We start from the raw sequence: 13,832 nt of genomic DNA, 5'->3' as shown, positions 1-13,832 counted from the left end.
TACTGCACTTTGCTTTATGGCCAACATGGCTACCCCTCAGTATGTTTTCAGTATTAACAAAATGCTGTGTTTTATTTTTTTTTAAAATTAAAAGATGGAAGGTGGATGTGGCTTATATATGTGGTTTATAACTTCAAAATTTAGCTGATAGATGGAGAAAGATACACTTCAGTTATTCAAGAATCATTAGAAGAAGGACAACAAAGAGAGTTTCCAGCTGAAAGATGGTGTCTTCCTGTAGTCTCTTCCGACAGTACTAGGTAGGTCCTCAAATATCTGACTTAACTGAGCTTCCCTAGAAATCCTGTGAGGACCAAAGAAACTCAAATTTGTGTTGGTCATATTATCAGTAACAGGCCAGTGTGCCAATAGCTCCTTGCTATCTGATCAGCTCAGGAAAAAATGGAAAGGAAGGAAAAACCCTCTCCCATTACAAAACACACAGTTCACTTTTGTTACCGATTTGGACAGTATCATCCAAAATCTACAAAACAGTTATCTTTGTTGAGTCAAGCAAAATGCACACTATACATGTTGCAAGCTTTCCTAGCTCCACTGGCATCAGGCAAAGGGGTTAAAAATCATTTGGGAGAAAGGAAGAAAATTGGCAATGCTAGTCCTAGCCCTGCATTTGGTCAAGATACTGTGGTGGTTGTCCCCAGTTCAGATGCTATGGAAGGGTATTCATGCAGGTGGGCTTCTCCTCCAAAAGAAAGAAAAGACTTCACGTTTATTTCCCAGACTGATTCTCCCAGCACCCACATGGCCAAAAAGAGGAGAGGCCTGCCTGCATGAATACCCTTCCATACCATCTAAACTGGGGACAATGGCGGGACACAACATCTTGACCAAATGATTTTTAACACCTTTGCCTGATGAAGAAGCCAGTGGAGCTTGGAAAGTTTGCAATATGTATAACGTGCATTTTGCCTGAGATGTCAGCGTTTTGTGGATTTTGGAGGGTACAGTACTTCTGCTATATGGCCAACGCTGCTACTCCTGGGTATGATTACAGACCTGGTGCCATGCCAAGATGCTCAGATCTTCCCTTTTATGATTTCCCTCCCTATTTAAAGATGCCAGACCAGTGTTGGTTGCACTGATGCAAAATTCGAGAGAAGAGGCAGGCTGGCGTCGGGAATGGGAAGGGCCCCGGGTCCCCCTCGCTCTTCCTGCAGGGTTGGTTTGCTCAAGGCCAGAGAAATGGGTCACTCTTGCCTCTGCCATTTTTAGCCGCGATTTAAGAGAGGCAGAAGAGAGCGCCTAATCCAGCTGGCTTCCACGTCTTCCCTCGCCTGGTGGCCACGCACCCCGCCGCCGAGAGGGAGGAGGGCAGGCTGCCTGGGGAGACACGAGGGCGGAAGGGGGAGGGCATCGGGGGGAGAAGAAGGGAAGGAGCTGCAGGCCGGGGGAACATGCTTCAAGGAGCCGGAGTCAAGGGGGAGAGCCTGCCATGTGGGGGTCCTGGAAAGGCCGAATTTGACCAGCTCTCCAGACCAAAAGGGCAGCCAACCTTTCAGGGCGAAAATGGCGCCCTCGCTTCTTCCCCTTCCACCCGACAGCAGCCTAAATCAGCCTTAGTTTTTGTTGTGTGCCTCCAAGCCATTTCCGACTTATGGCGGCCCTAAGGAGAACCTATCCCGGGGTTTTCTTGGCAAGTTTCTTCAGAGGGGGCTTGCCACTGCCTTCCCCTGAGGCTGAGAGAGTGTGACTTTGCCCAGGCTCATGGCCGAGCCGTGATTCGAACTCTAGTCCAGCGCTCTGCCCCCCCCCCCCGGCTCTCAAACGGTCAAACCCGCCTTCCTGCTCTTGAAACCAGCGCCGCCGGGAGCCAAGTCTCCGGCCGACCCTGGCTTCATCAAGGGCCAAAGGAAGCGCCAAGCTATTCTTGCACTCCTTCCTCTTCCTCCTCAGGTCCTCCTTTTCCAGGACACGTCCTACATTTCAGCCTTCTTCTGTCCAGGAGGCGTTCCAAAAGGTCCTCCATTTTGAGCATGACTAAGAAGCAGGAATGTTCTCTTTCTGGGAGGGTTTTGAGCCTTTCTTTAATCGCACACATTCCCCTGCATGTCCTCCATTTCGCGGGGCCTCGTCCTCCTTGGCGGCGAGGGCATCGGGTCCCCCTGGTCCTGGTGGTCTTCCAGGAGGGGCTGCCATGCATCGTCACTGCCGCACTTGCCGCAATATTCCTCTGCAGGATAGAGCCGCAGTCGCCTCCTTCGCCCCCGCGCTGCGGCTCTTGCCATGATTTATAGCATCCGGGATATTTCCCCCCTGCCTCCCATTGGGCTCCAGGCTCTTCTCTTTGGGCGCCTTTAAAGCCTTTCCCAAACGACCACGTTGTTAAAACACACAGAGTGACCAGACACAGCCCTAAGCTTAAAGGAGGAGGCCGCCACATGAAGGACATTCAAGGAAAAAGAAAAATGTAGGGACATGACCCAATCAAAGCTCAAAACACTCCCCCTCGAAATGGAAATGCCTGCTTCTTAGTCAAGCTCAGAATGAAGGACATTGTGGGATTCCTCCTGGGCAGAGAAGGAGGCTGAACTGGCGTGGAAAAGGAGGGCCTTTGGTCACCCTACAGACACACATCTAGCCAGAGAGGCTGAGGCGGTTCGGTCAGGGTGACCAAAGGTCCTCCAATTCAAACTCCTGTCCTCTTTTTGGAGCGTGACGAAGAATAAGGAATGTTTCCTTGATGGCCCTCCATGTTGTGGTGCCTTTTGTCCTCCTTTAATGTTCATACCCCTCGCCCCCCCCCCCCCCGGTTTGGTTAGATGGGTTTTGTTGGCCTGCTAGAACCTCCTCAGTTGTGGCAAATTCCAGAAATGACAAGACTCCATCCCAATGCAATTGTGTAACCTTAGCCAGCTCTCTTAGGAATCTCCCTTCAAATCCACTCACACCGAAGCCCCGCCACAAAAAACATCCCAATTATTTGCACATGAAACGGGGAGAAGCAGCCTTTGCAGCTGTCAGCCATTTGTCTTCTCCACCCACCACCGGATTCTGCCAGAGAGGGAGCAGGCCCAAGTCTTGGGGTGGTTTTAAAATAAAGTATCTTCAATATAGGGTGAATTTTATTTTAAACATTGCAATGACGAACTGGTTCTTTTTACACTAGGCCCAGGGTGACCACCCCTCCTCCTTTTCCAGGACACCTTCTCCATCTCAAACCTTCTGTCCGGGATGAATTCAATAACGTCCTTCCTTTTGAGCATGACTAAGAAACATGCATTTATAGAAATATAAGTTCATGCTTCTTAGTCATGCTCAAAAGGGAAATATGTGTTTCGCGCTCTTCTTTTGTAACGTCCTCATTTTTTCCCTTGAATGCCCTCCATTTTGTGGTGCCTCGTCTTCCTTTAAGATATCTGGCCACTCTGAGCGAGTAGAAATTAGTAACATGGAGGAAGAAAATTTGCTAAAAACAAAGTACAAAATGCATTAACTTTGTGTCGGTTTTCAAGTGTGTGAGTGCAAAAGGAAAAAAGGGGGAAGGAAAAGAGGGGGGTTGTGCACGTGCTTTGAATCCATGCCTCTCTGTACTCCACCAAATGCCACCGGAGCCCTGCTTTTGTGTTGAGGAGGCAGGGCTACACAACAGAACACTAGCTCCAAAGGCGCCATGATGATGCCCCGGCGGGGGAAAAAACCCAGACGCTGAAGGCGGCTTTGCTGTGTGCTGCTGTGTGCATCTCTTCCACTTGTTTCAGCTCTTCAAATACAAAGTCTTATACAGTAGCACAGTATACACATCTTTCCTGAATTTCCATTTAGAACGACTACTTCGAAAGCAAATCGATCCCTCTCCCTAGCTGAAAATTAATAACTGCATTTTGGTCTTGTCAGGTTTTTCGGAGGCAATGGACTGAGAGCTTGGTGCTCTCTAAAGCAGAGGGACCAGATAGGTCCTCACCGCACAGGAGGGCAAGGCACCGCCAAATGGAGGACATACAAGTGAAAAGCATTCCTAGAAATGGAAACTGTTGCTTCTTGGGCATGCTCCAAAGGGAAGACATTCAAGAAAGAGGGAGGACATGACTAAAAGGGAATAAGAAATGTAAATGCCTGCTTCTTAGGCATGCTCCAAAGGGAGGGCATTCAAGAACGATGGGAGTCATGGCCAAATAAAGGCGAATAACACTCTTAACAATGTAAACTCCGGCTTCCCAGCCATGCTCCAAAGGGAGGGCATGGGGATTCCTCCTGGACAGGAGGCTAAACCGGAGCTGCCCCGGGGGAGTAGCCCCTCTGGTCACCCTGCATCCCAAGATGGACCTCTCCCTGCGAAAGAGGAAGCCTTGCTCTTCTCCTCCACGTCTGCCTCCCTCTCTCTCTCACACACAAAACAAAACCCTCCTCCGCTTTCTCCCAGCAAAAAGGGGGTCACCGGTCCCAGCCAATCCCCGATTGTGAGCTCACAGATGGACGTGTCCTCTTGCCCAATGGCAGCCGCGCCAGGAGTCAAGGATCCCAAATGCCTGTGAGGGCCGCTTCCCCGCCCAGCCCCCGAGAGGGAGCTGTGATATAAAAGCAGCCGGGCAGCCCCTTCCTCTCCCATTCTGTTACTTACGTCGACTCTTAGCTTGTCGGGAGAAGTAACATCAGCAACTTCCTAGATACAGTATATATATATTTTTGCTCCCCTCCTTTTTCCCCCTTCTTTCTCCTGCTTCCTGCAATTCGTCCTCGTCAGCAGTCATGGTGAGTGGGTCGAGGCCAGCTGAAGGAGAGCAGGGAAAGGCACAGGGGGGATGGAAGCGCAAGAGGAGAGCCAAGGAAGAAAGGAAAGGAGGGGGCTGGAGTTGGGGGCAGAAAACCTGGGGGTCTCATGGCTAAAACTCTGGGAGTGGGATAGGAAGGAAGGAAGGAGAAAATGTGAGGGCTGAGCAGAAACCTATGGAGGCTTAGAAAAGGATGCCGGTAGGAAGATGGCCGGCTTGGAGGCTTCCAAGGGGATGGAAAGGTCTGAGGTCATTTCAAAGGAGAAAGAAGGGGTTTGATGTGGGGAACTCTAGAGATCCCCATTAGAAATGGTTTTGGGGGGTAGACAGGATGGTCGGAGAGGAGAGAAAGGAGCAGGAGGTGGAGATGTGGATTTTTAAAAGGGGTGTAAAGGGAAACGCTCTCGAAGTGGGTTAAAGTGGGTGTGGGGAACCCGGTCAGGGCGGGTGGAAACGTGGCGGGTCTTCTCTGGCCTCGGGGGGGGGGGGGGGAATTGGGGGCGAAGGTTCTAGAGAGTGGCGAAAGCCATTCCTCGAAATGTGACTCCAAGGGCAGGACTGGCGAGCAGCAGAGGAAGCGCGCCAGGGGGCAATATTGGGGGGTTCAGAGAGGTGCGGTTTCTCAGTTCCTTCCTCCTCCCCAAGCCCCGTTCACTCTCACAGCCACCCTCTGAGGTAGCCTGGGCTTAGGAAGAAAGATTTGGGGCCAGGGAACAACCCATGGCTGCTTGGGGACAGGGTGACCAGCCGCCCTCCCTTTTTCCTGGACGCGTCCCTCCCTTTGATTAGTCTGTCCAGGAGGAACTTCCAAAGGTCCCTTTCGAGCAGGGATTGGCATTTCGGGGAGTGTTCGTATAATGCCCCCCCCTCCTCCTATTTCCCTGGGGCTGGTGCGGTGCCTCCCTTGCGGTGAGGACTTGGGGCCACCCTGACCCTAACCCTTGGCTCCGCCTCGGCTAGGAAGGGCAGGAGGATGGTCAGCCAGGCTGAGAGGGGCAAAGGCACGTGGAGGAGATGGGGTGCTGCCTCTGGCTCCTCCCAGCCCCGGCCGTTACTCTTTTCCCGCGCAGGAGCTGGCCTCCCAAAAAGGCCAGGCGCGCTCCCCACCCCCCAGGCGCGCTCCCGGACCTCTGCTTCCGCTGCAGCATTAGTAGCAGGACTGCAGAGGTTCCGCTCTTTCTGAGGAAGAAGTCTTTAAGGCTGCATCCACACTGGAGGAATAACCCGCCGGGAGGCTGCTCTGGTGCCACAACCAACTACAGTTCCCAGAATGCTATAGCATGGAGCTGTGGCAGTTCAAGTGGACTCAAAGCGGGATACAGTATTTCTCCAGTGTGGATGGACTCTTAGTAGTATCTTCTGCATGCCAGGTTGATTCCCATTCCCTTGCACAAAGACGCCAAGGGCGCCACATTTGTTCTTCCCTGCTAGTTTCACTGCGCTTTTGCAGTATGAACCTCTGCATTTACTACAGCAAGACACTGCAGTCAGCCGCCCATCCAGACACAACCAGGCTCCTGTAGCCCATACAGAGCCCGCCATTGATACAGATTCAAGTATCCACAGCTTGAAAATGTTACTTATACATTCCAAATGGCAAACCTTGAGGTTTTTTGTGAGTTTTTCAGGCTATGAGGCCATGTTCTAGAAGAAGTGTTTTAGAAGAATCACCTGGAAAACCCACCAAAAAAAAACCCTGGATGCTGGCCATGAAAGCCTTCGACTTCACAGCAATCCTTGATTTTGTCATTTGTATAAGGGGTATATCCTTTTACTATATGCTATTGTATGTAATAGGAATTAAGCATCCACTGATTTTGGTGTCCATGGGAGGGGGCAGTGTCAGATACTAAGGGCCCACTGTATAGTCAAAACCACTTTTCTGGTCTTAGCTTGGAAAGGCAGCCTGTGAAACCAAACAAAACCTTGGTTACATAAGCTGCTTTGGGCAGTATATGCAAGTGAGGGGGGGGAATCCTATGGTAGTCATAAATAGCTGGCTGAGATGCAGCTCTTTCCCATGAATGTAGAGTGAGTTTCACAAAAATGCCCTCAAGCACTAATGTAAAAATCTTCCTGAACCTCTCCAGCTTCTCAGTTGATGAGAAGGTAGTGAAAGGCTGAAGGGAGGGTCTGGCCCAAGCCTTGCAGGCTGCCCTGGAAGTTGCTAAATAGCTCTTAAATTATTGGGGTGCTTACAGCAGCCTCTGTAACTCTTGGCTTAGGTGTCTCCCAACTCCTGAAAGCCTCTCAGCAGCAGATGACATCTGTTGCTGGGAAGATTATTACCGAGGGCTAAAAGGAATGTGTTGAAGCAGGTGGCATTGGGTTGGATGGGTGGGGTTTGTGGTAATGAACCAAGTGGAAGAAGGGGTGGAAGGAAAGGCATTCAAGAAGGAATCTAGAGCTGGGCCTTGAGATAATCCTAGCGACAGGCTGCAGGCAGATGTCTTGACAGAGGAAATACCATGCTTGCTGTGGAACTGCCATTTTGCTTGGGCCCATCATCTTTCCTCCCTCTGCACTTCATGCTCTGCAGATACGGGTGTCTGGCTGCTGCATCCGCTTTCCTTCTGAGTCAGCTGGTTGTTTTGGAAGTGGTGAGACTGCCAACAGGCCATTCAGGGTGGTAGCTGGAAAAGAGTACATTCACTGATTTGTGCTGAGCAGCTTATTTATGATGTTATTATAGATCACAAAATTCCTTTCTGTGACAGAGTCTTCCGTAATGCTGTAAAAACTAGTGTTAGAAGTGTTCCAGCCAGAGGAGTACCACAAACTAAACTGTTGCCTTGTTTCAGCAGCAAACTAAACTAGATCAGTCTTTTTGTCATACCTTTTTTTTTCCTTTTCTTTGGCCCAGTGCATTCTACATAACTGTAGTGCTTCCTTCAGAAAAGGTTGAGGGAGTGCAGCATTTTAACACAAAGCTGTAGTCAAATTCAAGAACAAAATGGAGGATAGCTTTAGAGCACCTCTAACTCCAAACATATTCTAAAGAAGTTCTTTAAAGAACTGCTGATTTAAAAATTGCTTGGGAGAATTCTTCTACAAAATACCAAAATTTTACCCAATTTCTCTTCTTTTAAAAAAAAACTTGCAATTTTTAACTGCCACACTGCTATCCTTTTTTTAAGATGAAAATTCAGAAACAAACAGTATCAATGAATTTGGTTTCTGTAGTGCTAATTGTGCTCCAGAATGCCAGGAAAAGCTTGGGAAAGTTCACTTTGTACACAGAAACACTGAATCTCCTCACGGCCACTATGTTAGCTGGGGATTCTGGGCACTATAGTCTAAAAAAAGTGTTTTCATCCCAGAGCTCTGATGCCACTCACCACGGTCTGATCAGGGCAGCTGCACACTAAACTGGGTAATTTTAGACCCTGGACTTAACAGGAGCTCTACTTGGATGGCCATTTGTATTATTTCCATTGTCTTGAGCACAAAACTAACACTTTGCCCACTATTCTGTGTTCTGCAAATGCTTCTGTGTGCCAGTTATGTTAGACCAATAAAGAAAAAGCAATTTGCTAACCCTCATTTAAAAAATATTCTGAAAATGTGCAGCAACACATTTTAAGGTGACATAAATCATAACACTCATTCTGGCTACTTCAGTAAAAGGAAATAATCACATCTGCTTTGGGGAAAATACCATTTTGTCGTAAGAAAAAGATAAAATATTTTAAAAGCAAAAATAGTAAACATGATCCTTGCCTGACTACACTTTAAGAAAAAAATGATGCTGCAGTTGTTAAGAACCAGTGAGCATTCCTGCCTAAATGGTTACACTGATCTGTTTGCTGCTGCCTCCATCTTCTGCCACTAGTAATTTTTCGTGGAGAGGCCAAGTGGATTGTGGTTCTATGAGTAACCTGTAAGCAGAATCCACGTGCCTTCTTCCATCCAGCTTCTAACCCAGCCTGATCCAGCTGAGTAGAGGTTATGGATATGCTAACTGCCAGAGAGCTATAAACTGCACCCAGTGGTACTAAGGTCTAGAGTATTGCCACCTTTTTCTGCAGTCTCAGTATGTTTAGCAGGGCAAGTATACCAATAGGCAGAATGTGGTATAAAAACTCTTATATGGATAGAAAGGGAGTGGGCAGGGTGGCTTCTAACAGTTGCTAACAGAAGAAAATGCATGTCTAGCCCACCATGCTGTCTCCTCCTCCCCCCCCCACCATGTGCCCTAGAATCCAGCAAGTAAGGGCACAGCAGTAGTACTCTTGTCACCAGTAACAGGTATTCAGAAGCATATCTTGTCTGAACTTACACTTTGCAAATAGGCATTCATAGAGTCTTCCTTGGTTCACGCAACCAATCTTTTTTAAAACTTCCAGTCTAGACTTGAGGCTTTTTGCAACTGGGAAAATTGGGAAGAGTAGGACTACATAAACAGTTGGCAAGGCTCTCTGTTAGTTCTCCACTCAGCCTCTTTGTCATAAATGTTCATGCATTTGCAAACCTATATATGTTGCTTGGTCTTAGTAAGACAAACCTATTAAACTTCTCAAATGTTTACTTTCCCTCTCCCCCCCCCCTCTGTTATACAGCGTGAGTGCATCTCCATCCATGTTGGCCAAGCCGGAGTCCAGATTGGCAATGCCTGCTGGGAGCTCTACTGCCTTGAACATGGTATACAGCCTGATGGGCAGATGCCCAGCGACAAGACCATCGGGGGAGGAGACGACTCCTTCAACACATTCTTCAGTGAAACGGGAGCTGGCAAACACGTCCCCAGAGCTGTCTTTGTAGATTTGGAACCAACTGTGATTGGTGAGCAAAGGAGCCACTCCAAACAGCATTTTAGTCTCTCTGCATATATACACTGAAGGATATCTTAATTATTGAAATCTTTCCACAGATGAAGTGCGCACTGGAACCTACCGCCAGCTCTTCCACCCTGAGCAGCTCATCACTGGCAAGGAAGATGCAGCCAACAACTATGCCAGGGGCCACTACACCATTGGCAAGGAGATCATTGACTTGGTCCTTGACAGGATCAGAAAGCTGGTAAATAACTTGGGGGCAGGCTTGAATCAAGATTGGTGGATGATTGGTTGGAGAATGTATGCAGGGGTTCAGAAAATATTATTTCAGGAGTTGAAGACATTCAAGGTAGAATGTGTATATTGTCTGCGCCTTGAAATCAATAGCCCATAGACACATAGGTCTGTTACAGACAGGCCAAAATAAAGCTGCTTCGAGTCACTTTGGAGGTATGGTATTTCAATGATGCATGAGTGGAGCGCGGCTTTTGGACTCTTAGGACGCATGCATCATTGAAATGCCATACCTCCAAAGTGACTCGAAGCAGCTTTATTTTGGCCTGTCTGTAACAGGCCATAGGCAGTTAAAAATTAGTGGACTGTAAAATGCTAGGACTATTTCTCTTGTAACCTACTTGGTAAGGGTTTAAGTGCTCTCCTTTTAATAGTGGTTTTGTCTTAAACATGGGCAACCATACTGGAACTGCTGAAAGCAGTTTCCACATGAAGTAATAGCCAGCTTTCCCCCTCACTATTTATGTCTTCTCTTAGTGTTTCCACCCAACACTGTTTGCTTCCTAACCTCTAGACATACGTACGTATGAAGGCAAGACCCAGAAAGTCAATAGTATGATCTTTGGTCAGAATGGAAGAGAAATTATGAGGGGTTATTACGTGTGCTGTCATTTTCTATTACTTCTGTGGGAATTTTTGCATTCAGCCCCCATTTTGGATGGGATACTCCTGTGCTCTTGCTCCTGCGCTTTGTCTAGCAGTCTCCCACCATCCTGCAGTTGTCAGCTCCCAGGAGGGGCCTTTGCTGTTTTTTTCTTACCAGAGAGGAGATAGGAAGTGATTCAAATAATGAAGATAAGACTTCTATGGGGGAAGAAAAAGACCAGTGTACTCCAATGTAGAGTGCACTCTCATTTCTTCACCCGATTCAACTGAGACCAGCTGCTCCAGGGTCCGAATCCCTCCTTGCTAATAAGCAACAGCAGTAAGGGCCCAACCCAGGGCCTGACAGCTGCCAGGCAGTGAAAGGATAGAAAACTGTATTTGCAGAACTAGGTTTTTACATGCATACTTGCTCCTCCCCCAATACTTAATCATCCTGTTTCTGTGTAGGTGGTCCTGTTTTGACTAAAAAACAATTGACCTGGGCCTCTGTTCAGCATTAGAGGGAGTGGTGCTTTGGTAGCTTGCTGTTTACATAAGGCCTAGGCATCAACTGCCTTTTTTATCCTTTACTTTTTACCAGTACATTTCTGGCACCAAGTTAAAAGAGCTAAGTATGGCTGGGGGTGGGGGGCAGTTATAGAAGGAATATCCCTGTTCTCATATCTGCCTGGACCTCTTTTTATCTTTATTTTCACAGCTTTTCCTTGGTGAAGGACTTGGCATAGTTTAGAGCCAGTAGTCCTAAAAAGCCCCCATCCCCTGCAGGGCTAACATACTTTAAATTTACTTGGCAAGCAACACATGGCATATGGAAATAGTTAAAGGTTGTGGGAAAGCATTTGCAGCACACTTTAGTAATAGCCAGTTGACACAAGTTTGCTGGCATTTCCATTCTTGTTGCCTGACATTCTCAGTTGCAAGTTTATGCATAGATATTATTGTGATATAGCATGTAGTTCCTCAGACCCCTTGCTCTTCTCTTTACCCCAGCATCCCTGATTGGGGTTACAAGGAAACAAATTTGAACTGGGCATCTTAAAACTCTGATGAAGTTGACTGAGTTCACAAAAGCTTATGGCAGACATTTCTTCAGTTATTCTCGTGGATGCTACTGGATTTTTTTATGCCTTTTTATAAACCAACAGCAAAGTAACTGAAATGAAATTACTGCAGTCTGTCATCACCAGCTTAGTACCGAGGATTTGGCCATGAAGTCCAAAGCAAAACTGAAGTGAGATGGTAGCATTCACAATAACATTAGTTCAAACGGCACCAACTACTTTTAAAATTAGGGATAGGAATTGTGCAGCCTGCCAAATGTAGGAAATGTACATTGCAGCAGCCCTTGCTATCCTTTCCAGTCCATCTGAAAAGTGCCCCTATAGACCTATGGAAGCAGGCTCTGCTTCATTAATAAGTCTATGGCTGGGCAGAGATACATAACCTGAAACAACAGCTGGTAGATCCCCCTTAGTGTTTTACTGGACTCACCCCCCCCCCCCAAATTGGAAAGGTGCAAGACAGACAAAACTGACCTGGTCCTGCAGTCAGTGCTTTGATTGGGAAACTTACATTACATGCGGGCTTTCTGTGGCTGCAGAGACCAACCTGCAACAAACCATGCAGCTGAACAAAATGATGCTTCAGTGTAGCCATTGCCCAATGTCATGTGCACAAATTAAAGCATAATCAGAAAAGGTTATTTCCTATATACCAATGAGGTTTGAAGCAGATATTTAATATTACATTCAGAATCTTTTATTTAAAAAAAAAAAAACCTTGGATATCTCTTCTTTCCCACAGGCTGACCAGTGCACAGGCCTGCAGGGCTTTCTGGTCTTCCACAGCTTTGGTGGTGGCACGGGCTCTGGTTTTACCTCCTTGCTGATGGAGCGGCTGTCTGTTGACTATGGCAAGAAGTCCAAGCTGGAGTTCTCCATCTACCCAGCTCCTCAAGTCTCCACAGCCGTAGTTGAGCCCTACAACTCCATCCTGACCACCCACACCACCCTAGAACACTCCGACTGCGCCTTCATGGTAGACAACGAGGCCATCTATGACATCTGCCGCAGGAATCTAGACATTGAGCGCCCCACTTACACCAACCTCAACCGCCTGATCAGTCAGATTGTGTCCTCCATCACAGCTTCCCTGAGATTCGATGGTGCCCTGAATGTAGATCTGACAGAATTCCAGACCAACCTGGTACCCTATCCCCGTATCCACTTCCCTCTGGCTACTTATGCCCCCGTCATCTCAGCTGAGAAAGCTTACCATGAGCAGCTTTCTGTGGCCGAGATCACCAATGCTTGCTTTGAGCCAGCCAACCAGATGGTGAAATGTGACCCTCGTCACGGTAAATACATGGCCTGCTGCCTGTTGTACCGTGGTGATGTTGTTCCCAAAGATGTCAATGCTGCTATTGCCACCATCAAGACCAAACGTAGCATCCAGTTTGTGGACTGGTGTCCCACTGGTTTCAAGGTGGGCATTAACTACCAGCCCCCCACTGTGGTCCCTGGAGGCGACCTGGCCAAAGTACAGCGTGCGGTCTGCATGCTGAGCAACACCACAGCCATTGCTGAGGCCTGGGCTCGCCTGGATCACAAATTTGACCTGATGTATGCCAAGCGTGCCTTTGTCCATTGGTACGTTGGGGAGGGGATGGAGGAAGGAGAGTTCTCAGAGGCTCGGGAGGACATGGCTGCCCTTGAGAAGGATTATGAAGAAGTGGGTGTGGATTCTATTGAAGGAGAAGGGGAGGAGGAAGGAGAAGAATATTAGACATGCTCCCTTACATCTCTTGGCTGCATGCTTCATCTCCATGTTCTTTTCAGCTTAACACACTTAGCTTGCTTGTTAACTGGGGCAGTGTTACTATGGAGTGCAGCAATCTTCAGTAGGATGTCTTGCCATTCCACTATGTGAATGTCATTTTTCCATGTCTTTGTAAACGTATCATGTCTGTGAAATAAAAGGCTTTAAAAACATAGTGGCTGTGTGTTAATTCAAAACATGGTCATGATAAGTAATAATGTGTTTCAGTGAGAAGGTATCAGAAGTGCTGGCTCCTGTCATGTTCCTCTTCCTGATACTTGCTCTGCATCCAGTTCCTTGACATGACTCCCTACTCAGTCCCATGTACACTGCTATTATAAACTGGATAACAAAAATTAGAATTTTTTTGTGGATAGGTGATGCCTCTAATCAGTCTTACCTTGAATATTTCCACTTTATGTCCTGCGTTGAGTACCATTTGGTGGCTTAGGGTTTTGTGTTAAAGAAAGGTAGCTGTACCCCACTTGTCCCCTTTGTAATCTCTCCACAGATCCAGCACACTAACCTGTCTGTAGTATGTAAAACCAAGCTTGACATTTCATATCTTCTAATAGGTTAGTATAGCCCTGAAAGGTACGCCAAGGTTTTC

The 13,832-nt window shown here is 47.6% G+C and overlaps 1 protein-coding gene across 1 annotated transcript; it reads left to right on the top strand.

Annotated features, from left to right (window-relative positions):
* The first annotated feature begins 4,558 nt into the window (after positions 1 to 4,558).
* Positions 4,559 to 13,397, top strand: LOC121922335 (tubulin alpha-1B chain). Its single transcript, XM_042451628.1, has 4 exons — positions 4,559 to 4,710; positions 9,290 to 9,512; positions 9,601 to 9,749; positions 12,209 to 13,397. The coding sequence occupies exons 1-4, from the start codon at positions 4,708 to 4,710 to the stop codon at positions 13,187 to 13,189; spliced, it is 1,356 nt and encodes a 451-aa protein (XP_042307562.1). The 5' UTR covers positions 4,559 to 4,707; the 3' UTR covers positions 13,190 to 13,397.
* The last annotated feature ends 435 nt before the right edge of the window (positions 13,398 to 13,832 follow it).

This window comes from Sceloporus undulatus, chromosome 2, assembly GCF_019175285.1.
Source record: "Sceloporus undulatus isolate JIND9_A2432 ecotype Alabama chromosome 2, SceUnd_v1.1, whole genome shotgun sequence".
Taxonomy (NCBI): domain Eukaryota; kingdom Metazoa; phylum Chordata; class Lepidosauria; order Squamata; family Phrynosomatidae; genus Sceloporus; species Sceloporus undulatus.
This window is presented reverse-complemented; position numbering and strand designations above follow the sequence as displayed.

Excerpts from the sequence above, each read along its gene's own strand:
- LOC121922335 (XM_042451628.1), top strand. Across the intron at positions 9,513-9,600 it reads TTTGGAACCAACTGTGATTG|ATGAAGTGCGCACTGGAACC; the intron begins GTGAGCAAAGGA and ends ATCTTTCCACAG. Across the intron at positions 9,750-12,208 it reads TTGACAGGATCAGAAAGCTG|GCTGACCAGTGCACAGGCCT; the intron begins GTAAATAACTTG and ends TCTTTCCCACAG.